The 19,857-nt window shown below is 51.5% G+C and overlaps 1 protein-coding gene across 1 annotated transcript in view; it reads right to left on the minus strand.

The window, feature by feature from the left end:
• CSMD2 (CUB and Sushi multiple domains 2) overlaps nt 1-19,857 on the minus strand; it is a 615,632-nt gene that overhangs the window by 121,576 nt on the left and 474,199 nt on the right. Inside the window, exons 29-32 of the mRNA XM_062193240.1 lie at nt 18,938-19,125; nt 8,619-8,813; nt 7,684-7,800; nt 4,778-4,891 (exon numbers count right to left, since the gene is read on the minus strand). Coding sequence (XP_062049224.1) covers nt 4,778-4,891; nt 7,684-7,800; nt 8,619-8,813; nt 18,938-19,125 — 614 coding nt within the window. The remainder of the gene's footprint in view (nt 1-4,777; nt 4,892-7,683; nt 7,801-8,618; nt 8,814-18,937; nt 19,126-19,857) is intronic.

Below are 19,857 nucleotides of genomic sequence, written 5' to 3' on the forward strand. Positions count from 1 at the left end.
CAGTGCCACAAGCAGCAGCATGGCCCACGGCAGAGCTTCTCCGAAGGAGGAATGAGAGAACCTGAGTCTATTGCTCTCGATCCCTAGATGTCGCCTTTGTGGGGCCTTCCAAAGATTCGTGGATGAGGGAACTAAAAGATAAGCTTTTTTTTGGTGCCAAAAAACCTGGGGAATCCTTTCATAATACATATTTTTTTAAGAACTTCTTGAAGACACCTTGTATGCATGGATTTCAAACTTTTTTGCACCAAAATAAACTCGTCTTTTCCTTTCATTTTCTGTAACGCTTTAGAAGTACCTTGTGCTTGCATCTCTCACTCTCTCTTTCTCTCCTTTTCTCTATTTCTATAGGTCTTGTACCCCTTTATCGATACCCATATTTTTATCTATAGGTCCTAAATACATGAAGGTACCTCTGCAAGCTTGTCAAAAATGGAGTTAAAAGATAAATTTGTGGCTGGCGCCGCGGCTCACTAGGCTAATCCTCCGCCTTGCAGCGCCGGCACACCGGGTTCTAGTCCCGGTTGGGGCACCGATCCTGTCCCGGTTGCCCCTCTTCCAGGCCAGCTCTCTGCTGTGGCCCGGGAAGGCAGTGGAGGATGGCCCAAGTGCTTGGGCTCTGCACCCCATGGGAGACCAGGAGAAGCACCTGGCTCCTGCCATCGGATCAGCGCGGTGCGCCGGATGCAGCGCGCCTACCGCGGCGGCCATTGGAGGGTGAACCAACGGCAAAAGGAAGACCTTTCTCTCTGTCTCTCTCTCACTGTCCACTCTGCCTGTCAAAAATAAAAAAAAATAAAATAAAAAAAATAAAAAAAGATAAATTTGTTTTAGTTCAAGAAAATTAAAGCCTGTGGTTATTTTTTTATTCATATTATGCATTTTCTTTTTTTTTTTTTTGACAGGCAGAGTAGACAGTGAGAGAGAGAGACAGAGAGAAAGGTCTTCCTTTGCCGTTGGTTCACCCTCCAATGGCTGCCGCAGTAGGCGCGCTGCGGCCGGCGCACCGCGCTGATCCAATGGCAGGAGCCAGGTGCTTCTCCTGGTCTTCCATGGGGTGCAGGGCCCAAGCACTTGGGCCATCCTCCACTGCACTCCCTGGCCACAGCAGAGAGCTGGCCTGGAAGAGGGGCAACCGCGACAGAATCCGGTGCCCCGACCGGGACTAGAACCCGGTGTGCCGGCGCCGCAAGGCGGAGGATTAGCCTAGTGAGCCACGGCACCGGCCTATTCATATTATGCATTTTCTATGAACACTGTGCATACATCTCTCTTTTTGGGTCCTAAACCTATACTTACACATCTGTATCTATACTTATGGCTATCTATCTGTCCATCCTCCCATCCACCCACCCATCCTGTATTTCTGCTTGAACATATCTACACCTGTATCTATGTCAATATCCAAATTTGCAAGCTCTGTATTTACACCTGTCTACATATACATATACATATACATATACATATACATATACATATACATATACTTACACTTATATATCTCTCTATATATACACCAGTTCATCCACCTGTCTACTGAGAGATTTCTGAAAACTTGGGACATTCTGATCCTACACATCTTGATTGGGAATGTATGTGGTGTTGGCATTGAAAAATCATTTGGTTTAGATCACTGATAGAGTGGATTTGAAAAATGAAATTAAGACTGAGATACTAGTTATTGAAAGCTCCTTTTCTCCTAAAGAGAACTCTGGGAGACAGAACTTTCACTCTGTGCATTTCAGAGGACTCTGTAGCTCAGAGAGCAGGCGCTGTGCCAGGAGTCACTCAGCAGTGGGCGAGCCGAGATGAAGAGTCCAGCCCAGCTGGCGTGACCACAAAGCTAGAGTCTGTCCTCGGTCACCTCTCTACCCACAGAGGACACAAGCTCTCCCCAGATAGTCAGAGATTTAAAAAACAGTCTTTGGTCACTAGTAGGATCACATGCAGTTCCCAAGGCAGAGATGCCACAGAACCCATTCTGCAACCACACGACAATAAAAACAGAAGACGCGGCCGGCGCCGTGGCTCAACAGGCTAATCCTCCGCCTTGCGGCGCCGGCACACCGGGTTCTAGTCCCGGTCGGGGCACCGATCCTGTCCCGGTTGCCCCTCTTCCAGGCCAGCTCTCTGCTGTGGCCAGGGAGTGCAGTGGAGGATGGCCCAAGTGTTTGGGCTCTGCACCCCATGGGAGACCAGGAGAAGCACCTGGCTCCTGCCATCGGAACAGCGCGGTGCGCTGGCCGCAGCGCGCTACCGCGGCGGCCATTGGAGGGTGAACCAACGGCAAAAGGAAGACCTTTCTCTCTGTCTCTCTCTCACTGTCCACTCTGCCTGTCAAAAAAAAAAAAAAAAAAAAAACAGAAGACAACAGGGGCTATAAAAGGCCCATCGGCAGCAGCTACAAAGACAACCAAAATCTCCAGGAAATATCTAGGGTTAAAATTAACAACAACAACAAAACACTGTTTAAATGAAAATTATAGCAACTTTCCAAACGTTACAATGATCAATAAATAGAGAGATGCATTATGTTCCTGGGTAGAAGAAGGGATGACATCATAAAGATGTGAGCTCTCCCCAGTTTAATTTGTAAGTTTTACAAAATTGCAGTCAACATTTTGATGCAATGTTTTAAAACTTGACAAGGTACTTTTAAATTTTATTAGGAGGCTAAAGTAAATGGGAACGGCAAATAAAACATTCAGGAAAAAAAGGGAGGGGCTGTTATGGGCACTGATGGTGCCATGCATTGAAAGGGTTACAGAAGTGAACACCTCGATAGAGGTGCAGTGATTAAAGCTGATACAAGGCGAAGCAGGCACTCAGAGGAAATGGGTGCAAAGCAGACACACCAACGCTTAACTTCGCAAAAGGTAGGTTTAAGGAGACTTCAAAATATTCATGGAAAATGGAGTTTATTTTGCTGTTAAGAATTTTGAAATCCTGGGGCTGGCGCCATGGCTCACTTGGCTAATCCTCTGCCTGCAGCATCGGCATCCCATATGGGCTCCGGGTTCTAGTCCCGGCTGCTCCTCTTCCAGTCCAGCTCTCTGCTGTAGCCTGGGAAGGCAGTGGAGGATGGCCCAAGTACTTGGGCCCTGCACCCGCATGGGAGACCAGGAGGAAGCACCTGGCTCCTGGCTTCAGATCGGCGCAGCGCCGGCCATAGCGGCCACTTGGGGGGTGAACCAACATAAGGAAGACCTTTCTCTCTGTCTCTCTCTCTCACTGTCTAACTCTACCTTTCAAATAAGTAAAAAAAAAAAAAAAAAAAAAAAAAAAAAAAAAAGAAAAGAATTGTGAAATCCATGCATTTTTTCCCTGTCACATACATTTTCCATGATGTTGTTGAATATCCCTCATATATATGGATTTCTAATTTTTTTTGCACCACAATAAGCTTCTCTTTTAATTCCATTTCCACCAACTTTTTGAAGTACCCTTGTGTATGTCAATCTGCCATTCACATATGCTGGCATTCTCATTGGACCACTGATGAATTTGAAAGAATATGGTTCAATTCTCTATATCAAATAACACATCTAAATAAATTGCCAAAGGTATTAAAGCAAAACAATGAAGTGAAAAAAAAAAGTAAAAGAAAGCACAGAGGAATATTTATTTGATCTATACTAAAAGTAAAGGAGAAAACTATAAAAGAAAACAGAGATAGATCTGATATCATGGGAAATTTAAATTTTCTAACATTAAAACATGCCCTGAAGAAAATTAAATGGCAAGTGACAAATTGGAGGGGCAGGCTTTTTATAGCATATAATCTTGATAAAAGGTTTTCAGCATGTATAATATATACAGCTTATAATTATATGGCACTCCACTCCATAAATAAGAAAATAAGTGCTAATAGAAAAATCAACACCAATTCACAAACAAGAAACGTGTGGGCCAATAAACACATTACAAAAAGGTTACCCCCTAACTAGTAATAAAAAAGGCAAATTGGAAAATGAGATGCCATTTGCACTTTCAAACTGATGATGCCTTTGTCTTTTTAATTACCTGCTTTTGTGAGAAAAAGCAGGCCCTCTGACTCATCCTGGGTGAACACAGTAGCAAGATCTTTCTCAGGGGGGTTTGGCAATCTGTATAAAAAGTCCTAATGATCTCACAAATCCTCTAACTTGGTAATTCTACTTCTAGTTAGTCTAAGGTCAGAGACTGCACATAAAGATACATGTATAATGCACTGAATTACTATGCATAAGGGGGAAAAATTAGAAAGAATAAAAATGCTCCATAATGAGGAATTCATTGCATAAATCTTAAATAACTGAGAGACTACTATGCAGCATTTAAAAATCCTATTATAGAGGGAGAATATAGCAGAGAAAAGCTCACAGCAAATATTTCAATACAAATATGTATATTGTTTTATGCAATAAAATACGTGAAAGATTAAGTCGAGTAGATGTAAAGACTGGAAGGAATGACACTCCATCTTATCAGCGGCTCTTCCAGGGCGGTTTTTATTTTAACTCTCTGTACGAGTATTCTGTTGTGCCCCGAGACGTCTACAATGAAAATGCAATATGCTGGTAATTAGGAAAAAGCTGTGTGGTCTGAATACAAACCCACAGGAGACTGGTGGCGGTCTAGACGCTCCGGGGTGGGCAGCTCCTGCAGCCCGGAGAGCAGGGCGGGAAGCGTGTAGTTCTGCCCGTGGCCATGTAGTGCTCACGGGGCCCCTGGCCTTTGCAGCCTGCCCGTGACAGCCTCAGCCCTCCACCCACCACCACTGGCTGGGCCCGGGTACCTGTGTGGGAGCCGGAGAGCGAGCTGAGGAGCCGGGCGTGCTGGCTGTGGCCGTCGTGCACCTCCACTACGTCGTTGAGGGCGGTGTGGAAGAAGGCAAACTGGCCGAACACCACTGTGGAGGAGACACAGCGTGTAGACCTCTAGAAAAGGGCCCGGGTCTGGGGCCCCAGGCCCGGAGGAGGGCAACCTGGAGGAGCTTGTTGGTTCACGGGTGCCCTTTTGCCTGGCTGATTGGCACAACTGCCAGACCTGGGGCACAGGTGCATGGGGAGCTGGATTAGGCCCCAGGCTGGCCTTCTTCACCAAGGGCAAGACAAGGTCAAGGATGCTCCCCAAGGTCAGGCCGGTGAGGAAGGCATGGAGCTAACCTCGTCCTCTCCCAGATAGCAGCCACAACAGCTATCTGGGCAGTGGAGGGGCTTTCGGGGACACCCCCCTTTTTCCATACCATCTCAGGACCCCCATTCTCCCTTACTGTTCTTCGAAGATCCAGCAGACCAGGGCAGCCCCTCAGCACAAGACCCCCCCCACAATTGAAAGGCAGGAGGGCGCAGAGCCTAGCATCCTGCTCCCAGGCAAGCAGCAGCTCTCCATGGGACAGACAACCTCTCCAGCCCAGTGCCCTCTGCCAGAGCCCACGGGGCAGATATCATGTCTGCCAGGGCCATCATCTCAGACCATGAGTCTTCCAGATTTTTACCCCTATTTTGGAGACAAAGAGATGGAGGCTCAGAGGTCAGCAGTGTTCCCCAAGGGCAACCTGCTAGTGTGAAGGGGGCTGCAGAGCTGGTGGCCGGAACCCTCCGAGGTCCTCATCAGATAAGGCCTGTGCACCTTGCTGTTTGCTGGGCATTCAGGCCAGCAGCTGTGAATTTCAGGGGCTGTCCTCAGCCCTCCCCTCCCTGCTCTTCACTGCTGGAGGGGCCTGGGTTGCTGCTAGGCCACCAGCGGCAAGGCTGTCACAGCTGCCCGCCAGCCCCTGCTTCACTCCTAGGCAACCTGATGCCCTGAGGACAGGAGCCAGGGTGGAGGACTCTCAATTGAGACTCAGAGCTTTGAGCAAGCAGGAAGTCAGATTGGTGCATTGTACATGTTGTGTGTGTGTTGTCTGCATGTGCACGTGCGTGCATTCCATGTGCTATGTGTGTATGTTGTATGCATGTGTGTCATCTGTGCGTGTATGTACCTGTGTTCCACATGTATACTGTATCTATTGTTTGTGTTGTATGCTGTGTCTCTCGTCTCTTGTGCATGTTGTATGTGTTGTACGCATTGTGTCTGTTTATGTATTGTGCACATGAGTGCCGTGTGCATGCATAGTGTCATGTGTATGTTGTGTGGGTTGTGCCTGGGTACACACATGTGTGTTGGGGCAGAGAGGGACTCAGGCTACAAAGTGTGTGCAATGCTGAGAGAAGCAATGGGAGTGGAGTAGGAGGATCTTGGCTGTCAGCTCATGGGTCAAGGAGCAGGAGGAAGGGTACCTTGCTATATCCTGAAAATGGGCACTGAGTTAGGGCTGGTAGCGGGGGCCTCTCTCTGCTCTCCCCTGCAGTGAGGAACAGGCAGTGTCCATTCCAGGGGGAAGAGACAGTAAAAACACAACAAAAATCCAAACCCAGACAGGCACTTCAGCAAGTAGAGAAACAATGTCATTTTAGATAGTGTGAAGTTTGGTGGTAATGGGGAACTAGGACGGGGCAGGAGACCCTAGGTGAGGAATCCAAGGAAGACCCCGGGGAAGGTGAGGATATAGCTGCCCCTGGGCCCGGGCCTGGGGGAGTCTTGTGCCAGATCACTGCCAATTTCAGACCCAGCTCTACACAGTTGGATGCCAGGCCAACGACACTAAGTAGCTTTGGCATTGGCTTGCAAAGGCCTGAGCTCCTCATCACTGGGGGAATTCAAGCACAAACTGCATGCCTGCAGAGCAAGGATTGTGCTCTGGGGAGCAGACTGGGTTGGACAATCGTCTAGGGCTCTCCTGTCTATGGTCCTGCAGGTCTACGCTCCTGCCCCCAGTGGCTTCTGGGAGCATGTGCGCCTGCATGTTAGTGTGCAGGGGCTGGGCAGGAGCCTGTGCTGGGACGCCTGGGGCCACGGCTGAGTTCACAGAGGGCAAGGAACATGTCTCTCCCCTCTGTGGTTCCAAGCCCCTGCGTAGTGATGGCACCGGGAGGCGCTGACTTAATGCTTAGTGAATAGCTTGCACCATCCCATCTTAGGCAGCTCTCCTGGACGGTCAGGACTCTGCCACAGCCACTGTCACCGGTGTTGAGAAATACCTGTGAGTCTTCCCACATGGAGGAGACCCAGGGATGGCAGCCAGGCCCATTGCCTGCTTCTTCTTCAGGATCTTCCTGAGCATCCCCTGGTTTGCAGGGTCCCACCACCACGGGGTGACATGCCTACGACTTTCTGCCTGCATCCCTTGGAAACTGGAGGTTTCTGTCTGTCCAGGGCCATTACCCGCTCCTCACCCTTTTCCTGCTTTGTTCCACCTGTAGCTGCTGGGCCAGGCTCAGTTCTCGGAGGGGCTCCTGCTCTCTGTCACCTGCAAGTCCAAGCTCAACTCCCTCCCATTCCCTTCCTCCTGCCTGCTCCTTGGACACCCACCAGGGTTCCCAAGAGACTTGGGCTGTGCTGGGTGGCCCTCCGGCGCCCTCTGCCTCCTCCAGTCCCAGCCAGCTCCTCCCACCAGCTCTGGGGTGCAGCTGGTTTCACGGGTGCCTTCTTCGCTCTGTGTCAGCCCATGCCAGGGCATCCAGACACAGGTGTCCTGTCTGCTTGTTCCCACTGGGCGACTGGAGAACTGAGAAGGGCCTCAGGTGTTTCCCACTTTGGAAAGGTGGAAGGATTCATAAAACATACAAACCAAACCAAACCAAACCAACCAAGCCATACCATAGTCCTTGGGCACAGTGACAAAATACAAGCAGATCTGTCCGCTGGTGTAGTTCTGGGGATAGTTGGGGGACAGGACCACTCCATCCGAGCCCACATACTGTCCCCCACAGGGAGCTGAAAGAGAAACCAGAGAAAGTCCACGTGACCTCATGGGCCTCTCAGCGGCTATCCATCCTGTCTTCTGTCCCCAGCTTCTGGCTCTGGTGGGGTTGCCTCGAGGTGGGTGGATGCTGGCACAGAGAAGGGGGTGGTGCTGAGGATACTGCCCTGCCCTGTCCAAGGACATTCTCGCTGGCCTGGCACATGGCCTGAAATCCACCCCATGCCATCCAGAGCCCCCTGGGCAAGCACCAGCCCTTGCCCTCTGTCTGTCTACACTGGCATCACCCCTTGAAGGTGATCTGGGGGAGCCCTGTGGGGCTGAGGAAGAGGCTGTGCCCCTGCGGTGGGCATGTGTCTGCATGAGCAGGAAGTTCCAGCTTCCTTCCCCAGACCACGCCCTGGGGGAGCTGCCAGCCCACATCACCCTGCCACCTTCTGTTCCTTTCCTGGCACCCAATTTCCACAAGGGGTGGGCCCCAGTGCCAGCCTCTCACCTTGTCCACGGGGCCTTTCGGATTCTCTATGTTCTCATCCTAAGCTTAACCTACTGCAGCCAGCCCATTTCTCTGCCCTTACCTGTCCATGTCTGAGCTCTCGGCAATTGTCCCCGGGGCCCAAGAATAAGCCTGGGGGCCCCCTTGATGCTCCCTTGTCCCAGGTGGCATCGGTGGGAGGCTCTGCTGAGGACATGAGAATCTGACCCATGGGGGTAAGGACGCTGAAAGGTACCTGAGCCACCCTCAGGCACAGCAAACCCAGGCTTGCCAGGCCTTCCTCTGCGGATGGTGCCCCGTTTTCCCTTTCCCTAGCCCTGGCCGGGCTCACGCCACCTGTGCACACTGGCCGGGGATTATTCCACACGGGCTTCCCATCGGGCCCCAGGACACAGCTCAGCGTGGAGGAGCCCTCGACTTCATAGCCCCCATGGCAGTAGTAGGTGATGGAGGAGCCCAACTTCAGGTCAGACCCCACTCGTGTGCCGTTCTTGATGGAACCAGGATCAAAACATGATTCTCGTGGGTTTTCTGGAAAACAAGAACAAGCCCATTTGTGAATGTGGCAGGCTCGTGCGTGGCTTCCGCCTGTGTTTCAGCACCCAGGAGGAGGCCCTGATTTTAACCGTCCACAGAGAGCACGAGGACTCAGGCCGAAGAGCATCTCTAAACTGGGTTGGAAATCCAGGGCCAGGAATCACATTGGAGAGGTCAAATTCTCCTCTCTCATTGCCCCACTGAGGAACAGGTGCTGTTCTACCTGCTAGGAGCCCATGGTCTCTGGACCACATCCCAGCCACGGGCAGGTTACCACGGTCAAGGCCAGGCAGGCACAGTCCACCCTGTGCTCCACCGAGGCCTCCCCCAACCCTGCATGGCGGGCTGCCCGGGCTCTGTGTCTGCAGCTGGCTTTTGGAGAACAGTCTTTCTCTTTTGTTCTGCCTCCACCATGCTGCAGGCTGGGGAGGGGAGGCTGCACCTGCCGGGCAGGCCCCGTCATGTCCATCCTGTCCACCCCTCACAGGTACTTCTGAGTGCATGGGAACCGACACCTGGAGTTAGGAAACCCCACTCCCAGCTGGAGTTGAGGCCCCCAGGACAGATCCCCAGGGTTCTGCATAGGGAATCGGGTGATTGCGAGTTTATTTCGCCAGTAGCATTTTCCCACTGAGATAATGACCCCCGCCTTACGTCTTCACAATCAGGGCTGAACTTGATGGAGGATGGGAGGCCGGAGACTCGGGGGGTTCCTCCACAGCCCCCTTGTCAGCTGCTGTTCCCTTCATCCATCACCGCTTTTCCTTGGTCCCCTGTGCTCAGACCATGGATAGTCAAGAGGCCTGACATCAGGGCTGGGCAGAGGCCAACATGGCTGAGGCCAGTCAGTTCCAGGGAGGGGCAACTGAGTACCAGTTTTCGATCAGAATGCTGGAGGCTACATTCTGGGGTGCCCCAGAGAGGCCCAGAGATGGGGGCTCCTGCAGAGGTGTAGAGAGCTCTTCAGAAGGACTCAAAAACTCAAAGGGCAGAGCAAGGCAAGAAGAGGCCGGCAGCTCTCTGCTATGACCAGGGAGTGCAGTGGAGGATGGCCCAAGTGCTTGGGCCCTGCACCCCATGGGATACCAGGAGAAGCACCTGGCTCCTGGCTTCAGATCAGCGCAGTGCGCCGGCTGCAGCGCACCGGCCGCGGCGGCCATTGGAGGGTGAACCAACGGCAAAGGAAGACCTTTCTCTGTGTCTCTCTCTCACTGTCCACTCTGCCTGTCAAAAAAACAAAAATTAAAAAAAAAAAAAAAAAAGAAGAGGCTGGAACAGAAGGGATCAGAGCTCAGGGATGATTGGTGTGGAAGGCACTCTGCTGAGGGCTCTTGCTGTCACCTGGGTACCTTTTCAGATCCCTTATACGGGAGGCAGCTGTTGCTTGAGGCTGTCACTCAGCTGTCAATCAACTTATTGACTGACAGGATGGGACTCAGAGTCCACGAGCGCATCAAGTCTGTCCTGCTCCCTAAGTGTTCAGCCGCAGCTGAGGGGAGGGGTCGTGGGTGCATGACGGCCCTGAGACCCAGGGGAGTGCAGACGTGGTCCCTCTCCCACTAGAGGACCCCTCAAGACTTTCTCCAGGTGCCCTGGGGTGCATCTCCCTGACCCCTGCATCAGCTCCGTCCTCTACCTAAGCCTTGTGGCTCCGGCCAGAATACAAATGGCCGCTGGGTGAGCTAGAGGTGAATCTCAGAGATTCAGGGACCTGCCACCATGTCTGACATTTATCTGTCCTTTTCATCAATTAAAGTGAACCCAATCTTATCTGAATTTCATAGCAATTCAGTCACGCAGGACCAAGTTCACACAGCTAGTTGTGGTGCTCCATATTTATCCCCCACACCCCCGCCACCCTTAAATAACAGAACCCAGATTCAATTTAGAGCTTCAAAGTGTCAGCTAAATTCTACATTTCCCAACCTCTTGAGTGGCCAGGTCTGGCCAAAGAGAAGCATGCACAAGTTAGATCAGGTCTGCTGGAAGCAATCCAACAGCCTCCTGTCTCAGAGTAAAGGACCACAAGCTTACAGGCACCCAAGGCCCTGCAGTGTGGCCCAAGCATCCTCTCTGTGGCCTCGACTCCTGGGGTCCCCTTGCCGACTGTGCTCCAACCACACGGGCCTCCGTGCATGCAGCGTCCCCGCCTCCTGTGCACGCTTCCTCTCTCCCCATTCAAGTCTTAGCTCAATGCTCCTTCGCAGCAAACAGATATTCCCAGTTCCCCAAGGCTGCCCGCCACCAATCCCTGATTTCTCCCTGTTGCGATTCGTACTCCCACCTACCACCTATAAACCTTATATCTTTCTATCTCCCTTCACTGGAATGTAGGCGCCAGGAGAGCAGCTTTTCAGCTTTGCTCACTTCTGTATTCCCGTGCCCGGCAGCCATTCTCTAAGTATTATCAAAGGTGACCCAGCAGAGGGAATGCTGGCCGGCCCTCCCTCCCTCCCTGCAGTCAAGGACCTGATGGCCACACCCCAGTCACCACCGTGGATTGAGGGTAACCTTGAGGATGGGATCTGAGGGGCAGCACAGTAGAGCAGAGAGACAAAAAGGCACCCGGGTGCTGGCACCCCATCAGCAAGCAGTGTGTGCCAATCTCTAGATTTCTTTCACAGGAAGTAGAAACCACTCCTACCTTGCTCGAGCAGCTAAGTCTTGGGGTAACTTGCAGTGGTAGTGGACACTAACTGGCCATGGCTGCCCTGCAACTTTCCTGATGTCAGAATCTCCTCTCTCCCTTTCTCTGACCAACTCCAGGCCCTCTTGGGGCAGGTTTCTAGAACTTTGCCTTTTCTCTGGCAAGATTCTGTTCTCCTTTTCCCAGTCGCTGGGTGCGTGTTTCTTTCCAGTGGGTTCTGAGCTCCTGGAGTTCACAGCCTATCATGCACTCTTCGAGAGCGCCAGCAAGCAGCACAGCACAGGGCTGGTCTTGTTCGGCGCATACTAGAGGCTTAATAAACGGCTGCTGAACCGTTTGGCTGAACACTACGAGGTTTGGAAAATCAACAAGGGCATCCAGGATTGCAGCCACCGACTCCATTGCTCTGTGCTCCCATCTCAGAGGAGACAGCGCCTCACTGCAGACATCACCTGTCACGTTCAGAACAATGACAAGGATAATGGTAACGAGGATGGCCCCTTGCACAGGGATATCGCTTTGTAATTTTCAAAGCACTTTCCCATTTGTTATCTCGTTAGCGTCTCACAATAGCTCTTCAGCAGGCAGGGCCGAGGCTACTCCCGCTCAGGAGATAGATGAGAAACGTGGTGATCAGAGATGCTAAATGACTCTTCCAAGACATCCAGCCATTAAGAGGTAGCATTAAGACCAAAATCGGGCCCTGTGGCTGCCAAACCAGAGCTCAGCTGTGCATGATAAAGCTAAATGACCAAAGCATCAAGATGGTAATAATGACTACAATCCAAGCCTCCAACAGGGGAAACGAAAAGAACCAGCTCCTAACAGATGAGGCCCGTTTCCTAGTCTTGTAATAGAGAAAACTGGAAACAACAAGCCAAGGAACTGGTTGAAAAGTTGGGAGGAGAACTGTCTGTCCCCTGAAATACAGGCAGCTTTTTAAGAAGGACAGGCCATAGGGCAGGCATTTGGCTCGGTGGTTGGGGGTCCCATATTGGAGGCCCTGGGGATTCAAGTCCTGGCTCTGGCTCCTGATTCCATCTTCCTGTTGATGCACACCCTGGAAGGCAGCAGATGCTGGCTCACGTGGTGGGTCCCGACCACCCATGTGGGAGACCTGGATTGAGTTTCGGGCTCCCAGCTGTTAACTATTGCAGGCATTTGGGGAGCCAGCACAGATGGGAGCACCAGGGTTTATGAATACTGATCGCGAAGATTTGTTGTTGAGTAAAAATCAATCAGATCACAGATTAGTCTCTGTGTTGTGATCTCGTGCATATAGAACCAGGATCACCAGCCAGCTGCAGTCCCCAGGTTTCGTAAATAAAGCTTTACTGGGCGGTAGCCACACCCATTTGCCTGCACCTTATCTGTGGCCGAGCAGGGCAACCCACAGCATCTGGAGCGGGAGATTGACTCTCTGCCCTCCACAGAAGACATAGAATTTCCATGCCTTTGTATTTATGCAACATCTCTGGAGCGAGAGAACAAATCATTGAGAGCAGCGCATTGGGGGCGGAAACATGGGCAGAATGGTTAGGTTTTTAGAGCACATCTGACGTACTTCTGTATTATTTGAATCTTTCCAGCAAACACGGGTGACTTTTTAAGTGGACAGAAGTGAATATATTCTCATTTTGAACAGCAGTGGCCTGCGGTGGGGTAGAGGTAGGAGCAAGGATGGGAATCTGGTTGGAGTTCTCCGTGACACTTCCAAGGGCCTGAAAGACTGTGGATTCGCCTTGGCCTTTCTGGAGTTATGTCAGACTCTTCCCCTTGATAACCCCCATAACCCCCATTCCAGCACATAGGACTTTCTGGTCAACCTCCAGGGTCCTGTTTAAATGGCCCCTGCCTGGCGAGGCCATCACCAGCCACCATTCTGTGGTGAGCACCCTGATTTTCTTTCTCGCAGTAACCTGCTCTGTTCTTTCCTAACTAACTTCGTACCTGTCCTACTTCTTGTTCGCCCCCTTATCTGTGGTCTGTTTCCCTCACTCACCTTTCAGAACATTAAGGGAGAGATATGGCCCCCTCATTCACCATTATATCCCTAGTGTCCAGCATAGGGTACAGAACACAGTAGGAACTGCCTGAGCATTTGTTGAGTGAGTGACCCAGTGAATGAATAAATGAATGTTCTCCCACAGGTGCATGGACACCCAGCCTGTCCCTGCCTAGGACACCTGCTGGGAGACAGGAACACGGGGCCTCCTGCTGCACTCCTTCTGCTGACTTCACGGCTGGAGGAAGACAATCGATCTCTCTGGGACTCATTTTTAGCCGACAGGATCCTTTCTGCCACTGTCGTTTCCTTCCAATGCACAGCTGGCCAGAAGGTCGCACGCGGGTGAAAAGCCCCTCGGGGCAGTGGTCTAGCAGTAGTCCACAGGGGACAGGACTGCACTCAGAGCCCTCTCCTAGATGGCCCGCCCGGAAATGATGAAGACACCCAGCTGTCCTGCAGGAGCACCCGAGCAGAGACACCTCAAACCCCACCTCTCTTTGCCTCAGAATCAGGTGCGTCTCCAACACCTGTAGGAGGAGATCGCCTTCCAGTCTGGCTGCCACAAGGACAGGACTTCCACGGAGGCAGGGGCTGCGGTCTCAGCCCCTACAACAGTGCCCAGCACTGGGCAATGCTTGTAGTGACCAAACGGACAGCTGGATAAAAACGCCCACGCTGCCTCCACTCCTCACGCAAAAGCCAAGTCCCTCAGAGCTGCTCAGGGACCTGGAATGAAGCCTGGCCTCTCTGATGATCCCTTTGGGATTCCGTATTGGGATATAAACTGGGAAGTGACTCACAGTCAAGTGTGAGGCAGCCATCCTGGTCCTGGGCGGGTGACCTGACCTGCCGAGTGGAGGATGCAACACACACTTGGAAAGGAGCAGGAGGGGAAGGGGCAGTCCCAAAGTGGAGAGGTAATCCTGCCTCCACCCAGCCTTCAGTCTCCTTGGAGTGTATGCCTCCAGTCCTGGGCTCTGGTATTCCAGGAGTATTTTACTTTTTGTGTTAGGTTAGAGAGAATATGTTGGCCTGTACTGTTAAAATACGGAACCCTATTAAGCTCCAGTTAGTCTGATCGTTAGTTGTCTTCTTATAATCAAGTGCTCCTTTGGTCTCAGCTTCTTTTGAATGGGTTTCTTTTTCTTAGTCTTCTAAGAAATTACCCTTCCCAGGGCTGGCACTGTGACCCTGTGGGTTAAGCTGCCACTTGGGATGCAGGCATCTGGTTGCTCTGCTTCCAATGCAGCTCCTGGCTAACGCACTTGGAGAGGCAGCAGAGGATGGCCCAAGTGCTGGGGCCCTACACCCACCTGGGAGACCCAGATGGAGGTCTAGGCTCCCAGCTTTGGCCTGGCCCAGCCCTGGCTATTGTGGCCATTTGGGGAGTGAACCGGCAGGTGGAAGATCTCTCTCCCCCTCTATGTGACTTAGCCTTTCAAATAAATTAAATCTAAAAAAAATTATAATAATTACCCTTCCTCCCTTTTCTATGTTGAGGGTGACCAGAATAGGTTTTTTGGTCTGAAACTAAAATATTACCTGAGATGAAACAAAACTGCTCTGACAGGGAGTGGGAAAGGCTCCTGTTGTCAGTGCCTCGGGTCAGAGGAAGGGTTGACCTCGGGGGTGGGGTGGGGTGGGGGGGTGGGTGGGGGTGGTTTACTGGGCGGGGCTCACCTGAGTCTGAAACGTCTCTAGATGGCACTCTCCAAGGCTCTCCTCACAGCCCAAAGCAGCACCCTGAAAGGCACAGCTCCCCAGAGGCACAAACCCTCAACGCTAGCAGCACCCTGGGTTTCTCTAAAGACATGGGTATGGATGGCTTTGGGGGGACAAGGCCAGCCCGCATCCTGAGTTTGCAGACCACTCTGGGTGTATGGCCTCATTAGATCCCGTCTCCACCTGTGGGAGCATCTGAATTCCTGGCTATGGATGGGAGAAGCATACAGGACACACACACATCACAGACAGTCACGGTCTTCCACACTCACACACGTGTACACAAAAACATTATGTTCTCACATCTTGTCTTCCATCAACAGAGAAGACAATGCACAACATTCCACTAGGCTGGCCCCTCCAGGAGGGTCCACACCTATCTCACTTCTGAACAAGCGTGCAGCTAACACAATACCAACCACAGGACAAAGGCAATGTGATGGAGGAGGGTGGGCCGACGTATGTACCAGGAAACCCCCAACACTGGGCACCCTGCCAGGTGCTGTGCCCACTCACTACCCCTCCCAGACACTGCCCCGATGGGGTCACTGATGCTCAGAGAACTTAGGAAACCTGGCCTCAGTTACTGGGTGTGGCTTCAACGTGGGGTGCAAGGTTGGTGCAGTGGAAAGACACTGGGGGCAGGGTCCTAGGGGGTACTGAAGCGACTGTGAATGCTAAGAAAAATGGTGATGATGGTACACAACAGGAGAGGTGGTGAGAGTAGCAATGGCGGCCCCAGGCTTTGCTCCGCAGTGCCCTTGGATAGGATCCTGCATGTCATTATTAGTTCTGATGCAGGCATGGTGGGAAAGGTTCGGGTATAAGAAGCTGGCTGCATGGCAGGTATCTGAGGAACTGAAGGGTGAATCTCCCTTCTGCAGGTCAGCCCCAGAGGTGAGAAAAGCATGAGGATGACATTCTCTATCTTGTGCACCAAGTGTCTTCTAGAACTGTGCCTGGGAAACAGCAGATAACCGACAGTTCTGGGGAGCTCAACGAGTGGATGGGAACAGAATGCTTGGGGCAGTGGGCAAACCCTGAGTTTGCTACTATTATGATTGGGATTTTTTAAAAAAAATTTGATTTATTTATTTGAAAGGCAGAGTTACATAGAGGCAGAGAGAGAGAGGGAGAGAGGGAGGGAGGGAGAGAGGGAGAGGGGGGAGAGAGAGAGAGAGAGAGAGATTGAGAACCATCTGCTGGTTCACTCCCCAAGTGGCCACAATGGCCGGAGCTGCACCAGTCCGAATCCAGAAGCCAGGAGCCTCTTCCAGGTCTCCTGTGTGGGTGCAGAGGCCCAAGGACTTGGGCCATCTTTCACTGCCTTCCCAGGCCATAACAGAGGGCTAGATCAGAAGTGGAGCAGCAGAGACTCGAACCGGCGCCCATATGGGATGCTGGCACTGCAGGCTGTGGCTTTACCTACTATACCACTATGCAGGCCCCTAGGATTGGGATTATTTGGGACTCCTGTGAGATAGTACCAGAGGTCATTGAGGCCCTACATTATGCAAGGTGGGGGCAAAAGCCAGGAAATTGTTAATTTTAACTGGGAGTATGACCCCCTGCATGTATAGAGGTGGCTAAGGCCTGGCTGAACTTGGGTTCTGGTAACCGTACCACAATCTATCACCCCAAGAGTGTTTGTAGAGTGTTTAATACTCAGTGGGCATTAGATATCTATAAAATAATATCTTTTAATGTAACCTTCTGCAATATAATTTTTACTACCACTATTTTGTAGATGGTGTTTGAAGAGATAATAACTTGCCAAGGCCACAAATCAAGCAAGAAATGGAGCTAAGATTTGGATAATGGGGTCTGGGATAATTAGGGAAGAAGAAAAGGTCAAAGAGAGAATAACTGAGTAGAAGCAAGAAAGCGACGTGCTCACAGCCTGGACTTGCTCACTTCCATTCATAAAATTTGAACTTTGGAGAATGCTTGCTTCGTGCCAAGCACCATACCAATGACTTGGACGCATGCATGCATTGATCTTTACCTCTGTTTCTTTGAGGCAGAAAATTTTTGATCACCGTCGATAAGATGAAGAAATGGAGGTTTTGAGAGGTTAAATAACTTGTTCAAGGTCACACAGCTGCTCAACAATAAACATGAACTCTCAATCCAGTTAATCTGACAGGCTATGCTCCCGACCAGGCAGCAACCATGATCTGTTTTGCAAGCAGATTTTTCTTGGAACACAGCCCATTCCCGTAGCTGTCGTCCATGGCTGCTTTGGCACTACCATGGCACAGATGGGTGGCTGTGATAGGCAAACCCCAAATCCTTACTATCTTTAAGAAAAAGGCTGTGGACTCCTGCTTTTGACTCCTCCACTGTTCAGCTTACCTTAATAAATTCAAAGATGTAATGGAGTGAGAGAGTGAGATAGCAAGAAAGCTAAGGAAATGTGATGAGCAAGCATCAGAAATGACCCGTGTGGTGGCACAGCAGTTCAAGCCACCACTTGTGATGCTGGCAACCATATCAGGGCACTGGTTTGGGTCTCAGTTTTTGATCCAGTTCCCTGCTAATGTGCCTGGCAAAGCAGCAGAAGATGGCCCAAGTGCTTGGGCCTCTGCAACCCACATGGGAGACTCAGGTGGAGTTCTTGTCTATTGGCTCTGGCCTGGACCAGCCCTGGCTGTTACGGCCATTTGGGGAGTGAACCAGCAGATGATAAATCTCTCGCTCCTTTCCCCCTCTGCAACTCTGGTTTCCAAATAACTAACTAAATAAATAAACATACATTTAAAAAAAAAAGATTATTCATTTGAGAGGCAGAGTTACAGACAGAGAGAGGTAGAGACACAGAAAGATCTATTATCTGTTAGTTCACTCCACAAATGGCTACAATGGCCAGACCTGGACCAATCTGAAGCCAGAAACCAGGAGCTTCTTCTGGGTCTCCCATATGGGTACAGGGGCCTAAGCACGTGGGCCTTCTTCCACTGCTTTCCCAGGCCATCAGCAGGTAGCTGGATCAGAAGTGGAGCAGCTGGCCCTGGAACCAACATCCATACGGGATGCTGGCACTGAAAGTGGAGGCTTAACCTACCTACTATGCCACAGTGCCAGCCCCTTCTTATTTTTTTTTTAAAAAAGCATTGTGATGCAGCTGGTTAAGCCATTTAGGAAGTAAACAAGCAGATGGAAGATCTCTCAAGATCTCTCTCTCTCTCTCCACCCCTGCCCCTGCCCCATACCTCTGCCTTTCAAATAATAAATAAATGAAGTTTTTTTTTTTTTTGGAAGAAATGACCAGTGTACCACATGATGTCCAAGCATGGCCCAGGAGTATCCTTGGGACAGAGGTCCAAGTGCTGTTACTAGGGTTGGATGGGGTGTCTATGTGACAGTGATGGTACTCAGGATGGCAGGAGGCTTTGGGGTGGACGGGAAGGTTGAGCCTCACGTTAGAACTCTCATTAACGCAGGGGAGTGGCCAGGAAGCTGGGACAGTGAAGAAGAGCTAGGAGGAGGGTCCTCGGAGAAAGGCAGAGGAGAGGCGCCATGGTCTGGAAACAGAAACAGACCACAGCTGCAGTGCTGTCCCCGCCACTCCCAGCCCTGGACATGCGGTGTGAAAGACAAGGCACCTGCAGGGCCACAGGGCCGGGGTTGTTGTGGGCTTCCCACGGCCCAGCCTAAGGCTTTGCTCAGTGCACCGTGCTGCCTCCTCTGCCAGGTCTGGCTGGCCCTCCCCTCGGGGATCTCTGGCAGCTGGGCCCTTACCTGTGTAGTCAATGACAAAGCCAGCGTTGCTCACGGATGCGTCGCTGCGGAAGGCGAGGAAGAGGCTGTTGCTGCTGCTTTCAATGCGGCCTGGGAGCTGGGAGCCGTAGAAGCTTCCTATGAGAGGGCTGAGAGAGTCCCGTCCATCGTAGATATGGAGGAAGTCATAGCCAGGCTCCAAGTTAAAGCTGGGGAACAAAAACATCCCACCCCCACCCCACTGAAGTCAAATACAAGCTCGTGCTGGGGCCTTCAGCTCAACCCAAGGATGGGGCCTCCCGGAAGGCAAGCCACACCCCGCCACTGGTCCCCAACCCCTAAAGACTGACTGGTGGGGAATGAGGGGATGGAGCCCCAGGGATGGCCCAGGCAGGCTCAGAGGCAGAGGAGAAAGATGCTACAGTTAGCATCCAAAAATCTGGAGCTGAACTGATTCAACCACGTTTGGAGAACTGCTGAGCTGTATCTACTAAGTCGACCATGGCTGCTGCAGCCTTTCCAGTCTTGTGTGTGGATCCAGCAAAGGCAACGGCTACCAGTCAAGTGTGCAAAGATGAAGAAAAGAGAACAGTAAACAAGCTTGCAGAAAACAGATTTCTGATGCAAATTTGGTCATGCCCAGCCCTAAGCTGGGATGCTCTGAGGCTCCACTGGGCTGAGAATGAAATGGCTGTTGTGTTCTTTAGCAGACATATGGCACAGAGAGGGGGCCCCAACATCACAGGACAGAGAGAGTGGGGCTGGCAGAGGGACAGGGTCGGGGGCGTCAGCTCGATGCTGGGTGATGAGGTTTCCTTGCCTCCCAATTCCGCTCTACCTCTGTGGTCTTTCAGAAGGCATGGGGGGAAGGGCTCTGCAGTGACCCAGGCCTGGTCACAAAGTTGAGGCTGCCACTTCTGGACTACCTGCCTTCCGTCCTG

The sequence above is a fragment of the Lepus europaeus genome, chromosome 5 (assembly GCF_033115175.1).
Source record: "Lepus europaeus isolate LE1 chromosome 5, mLepTim1.pri, whole genome shotgun sequence".
Classification (NCBI taxonomy): domain Eukaryota; kingdom Metazoa; phylum Chordata; class Mammalia; order Lagomorpha; family Leporidae; genus Lepus; species Lepus europaeus.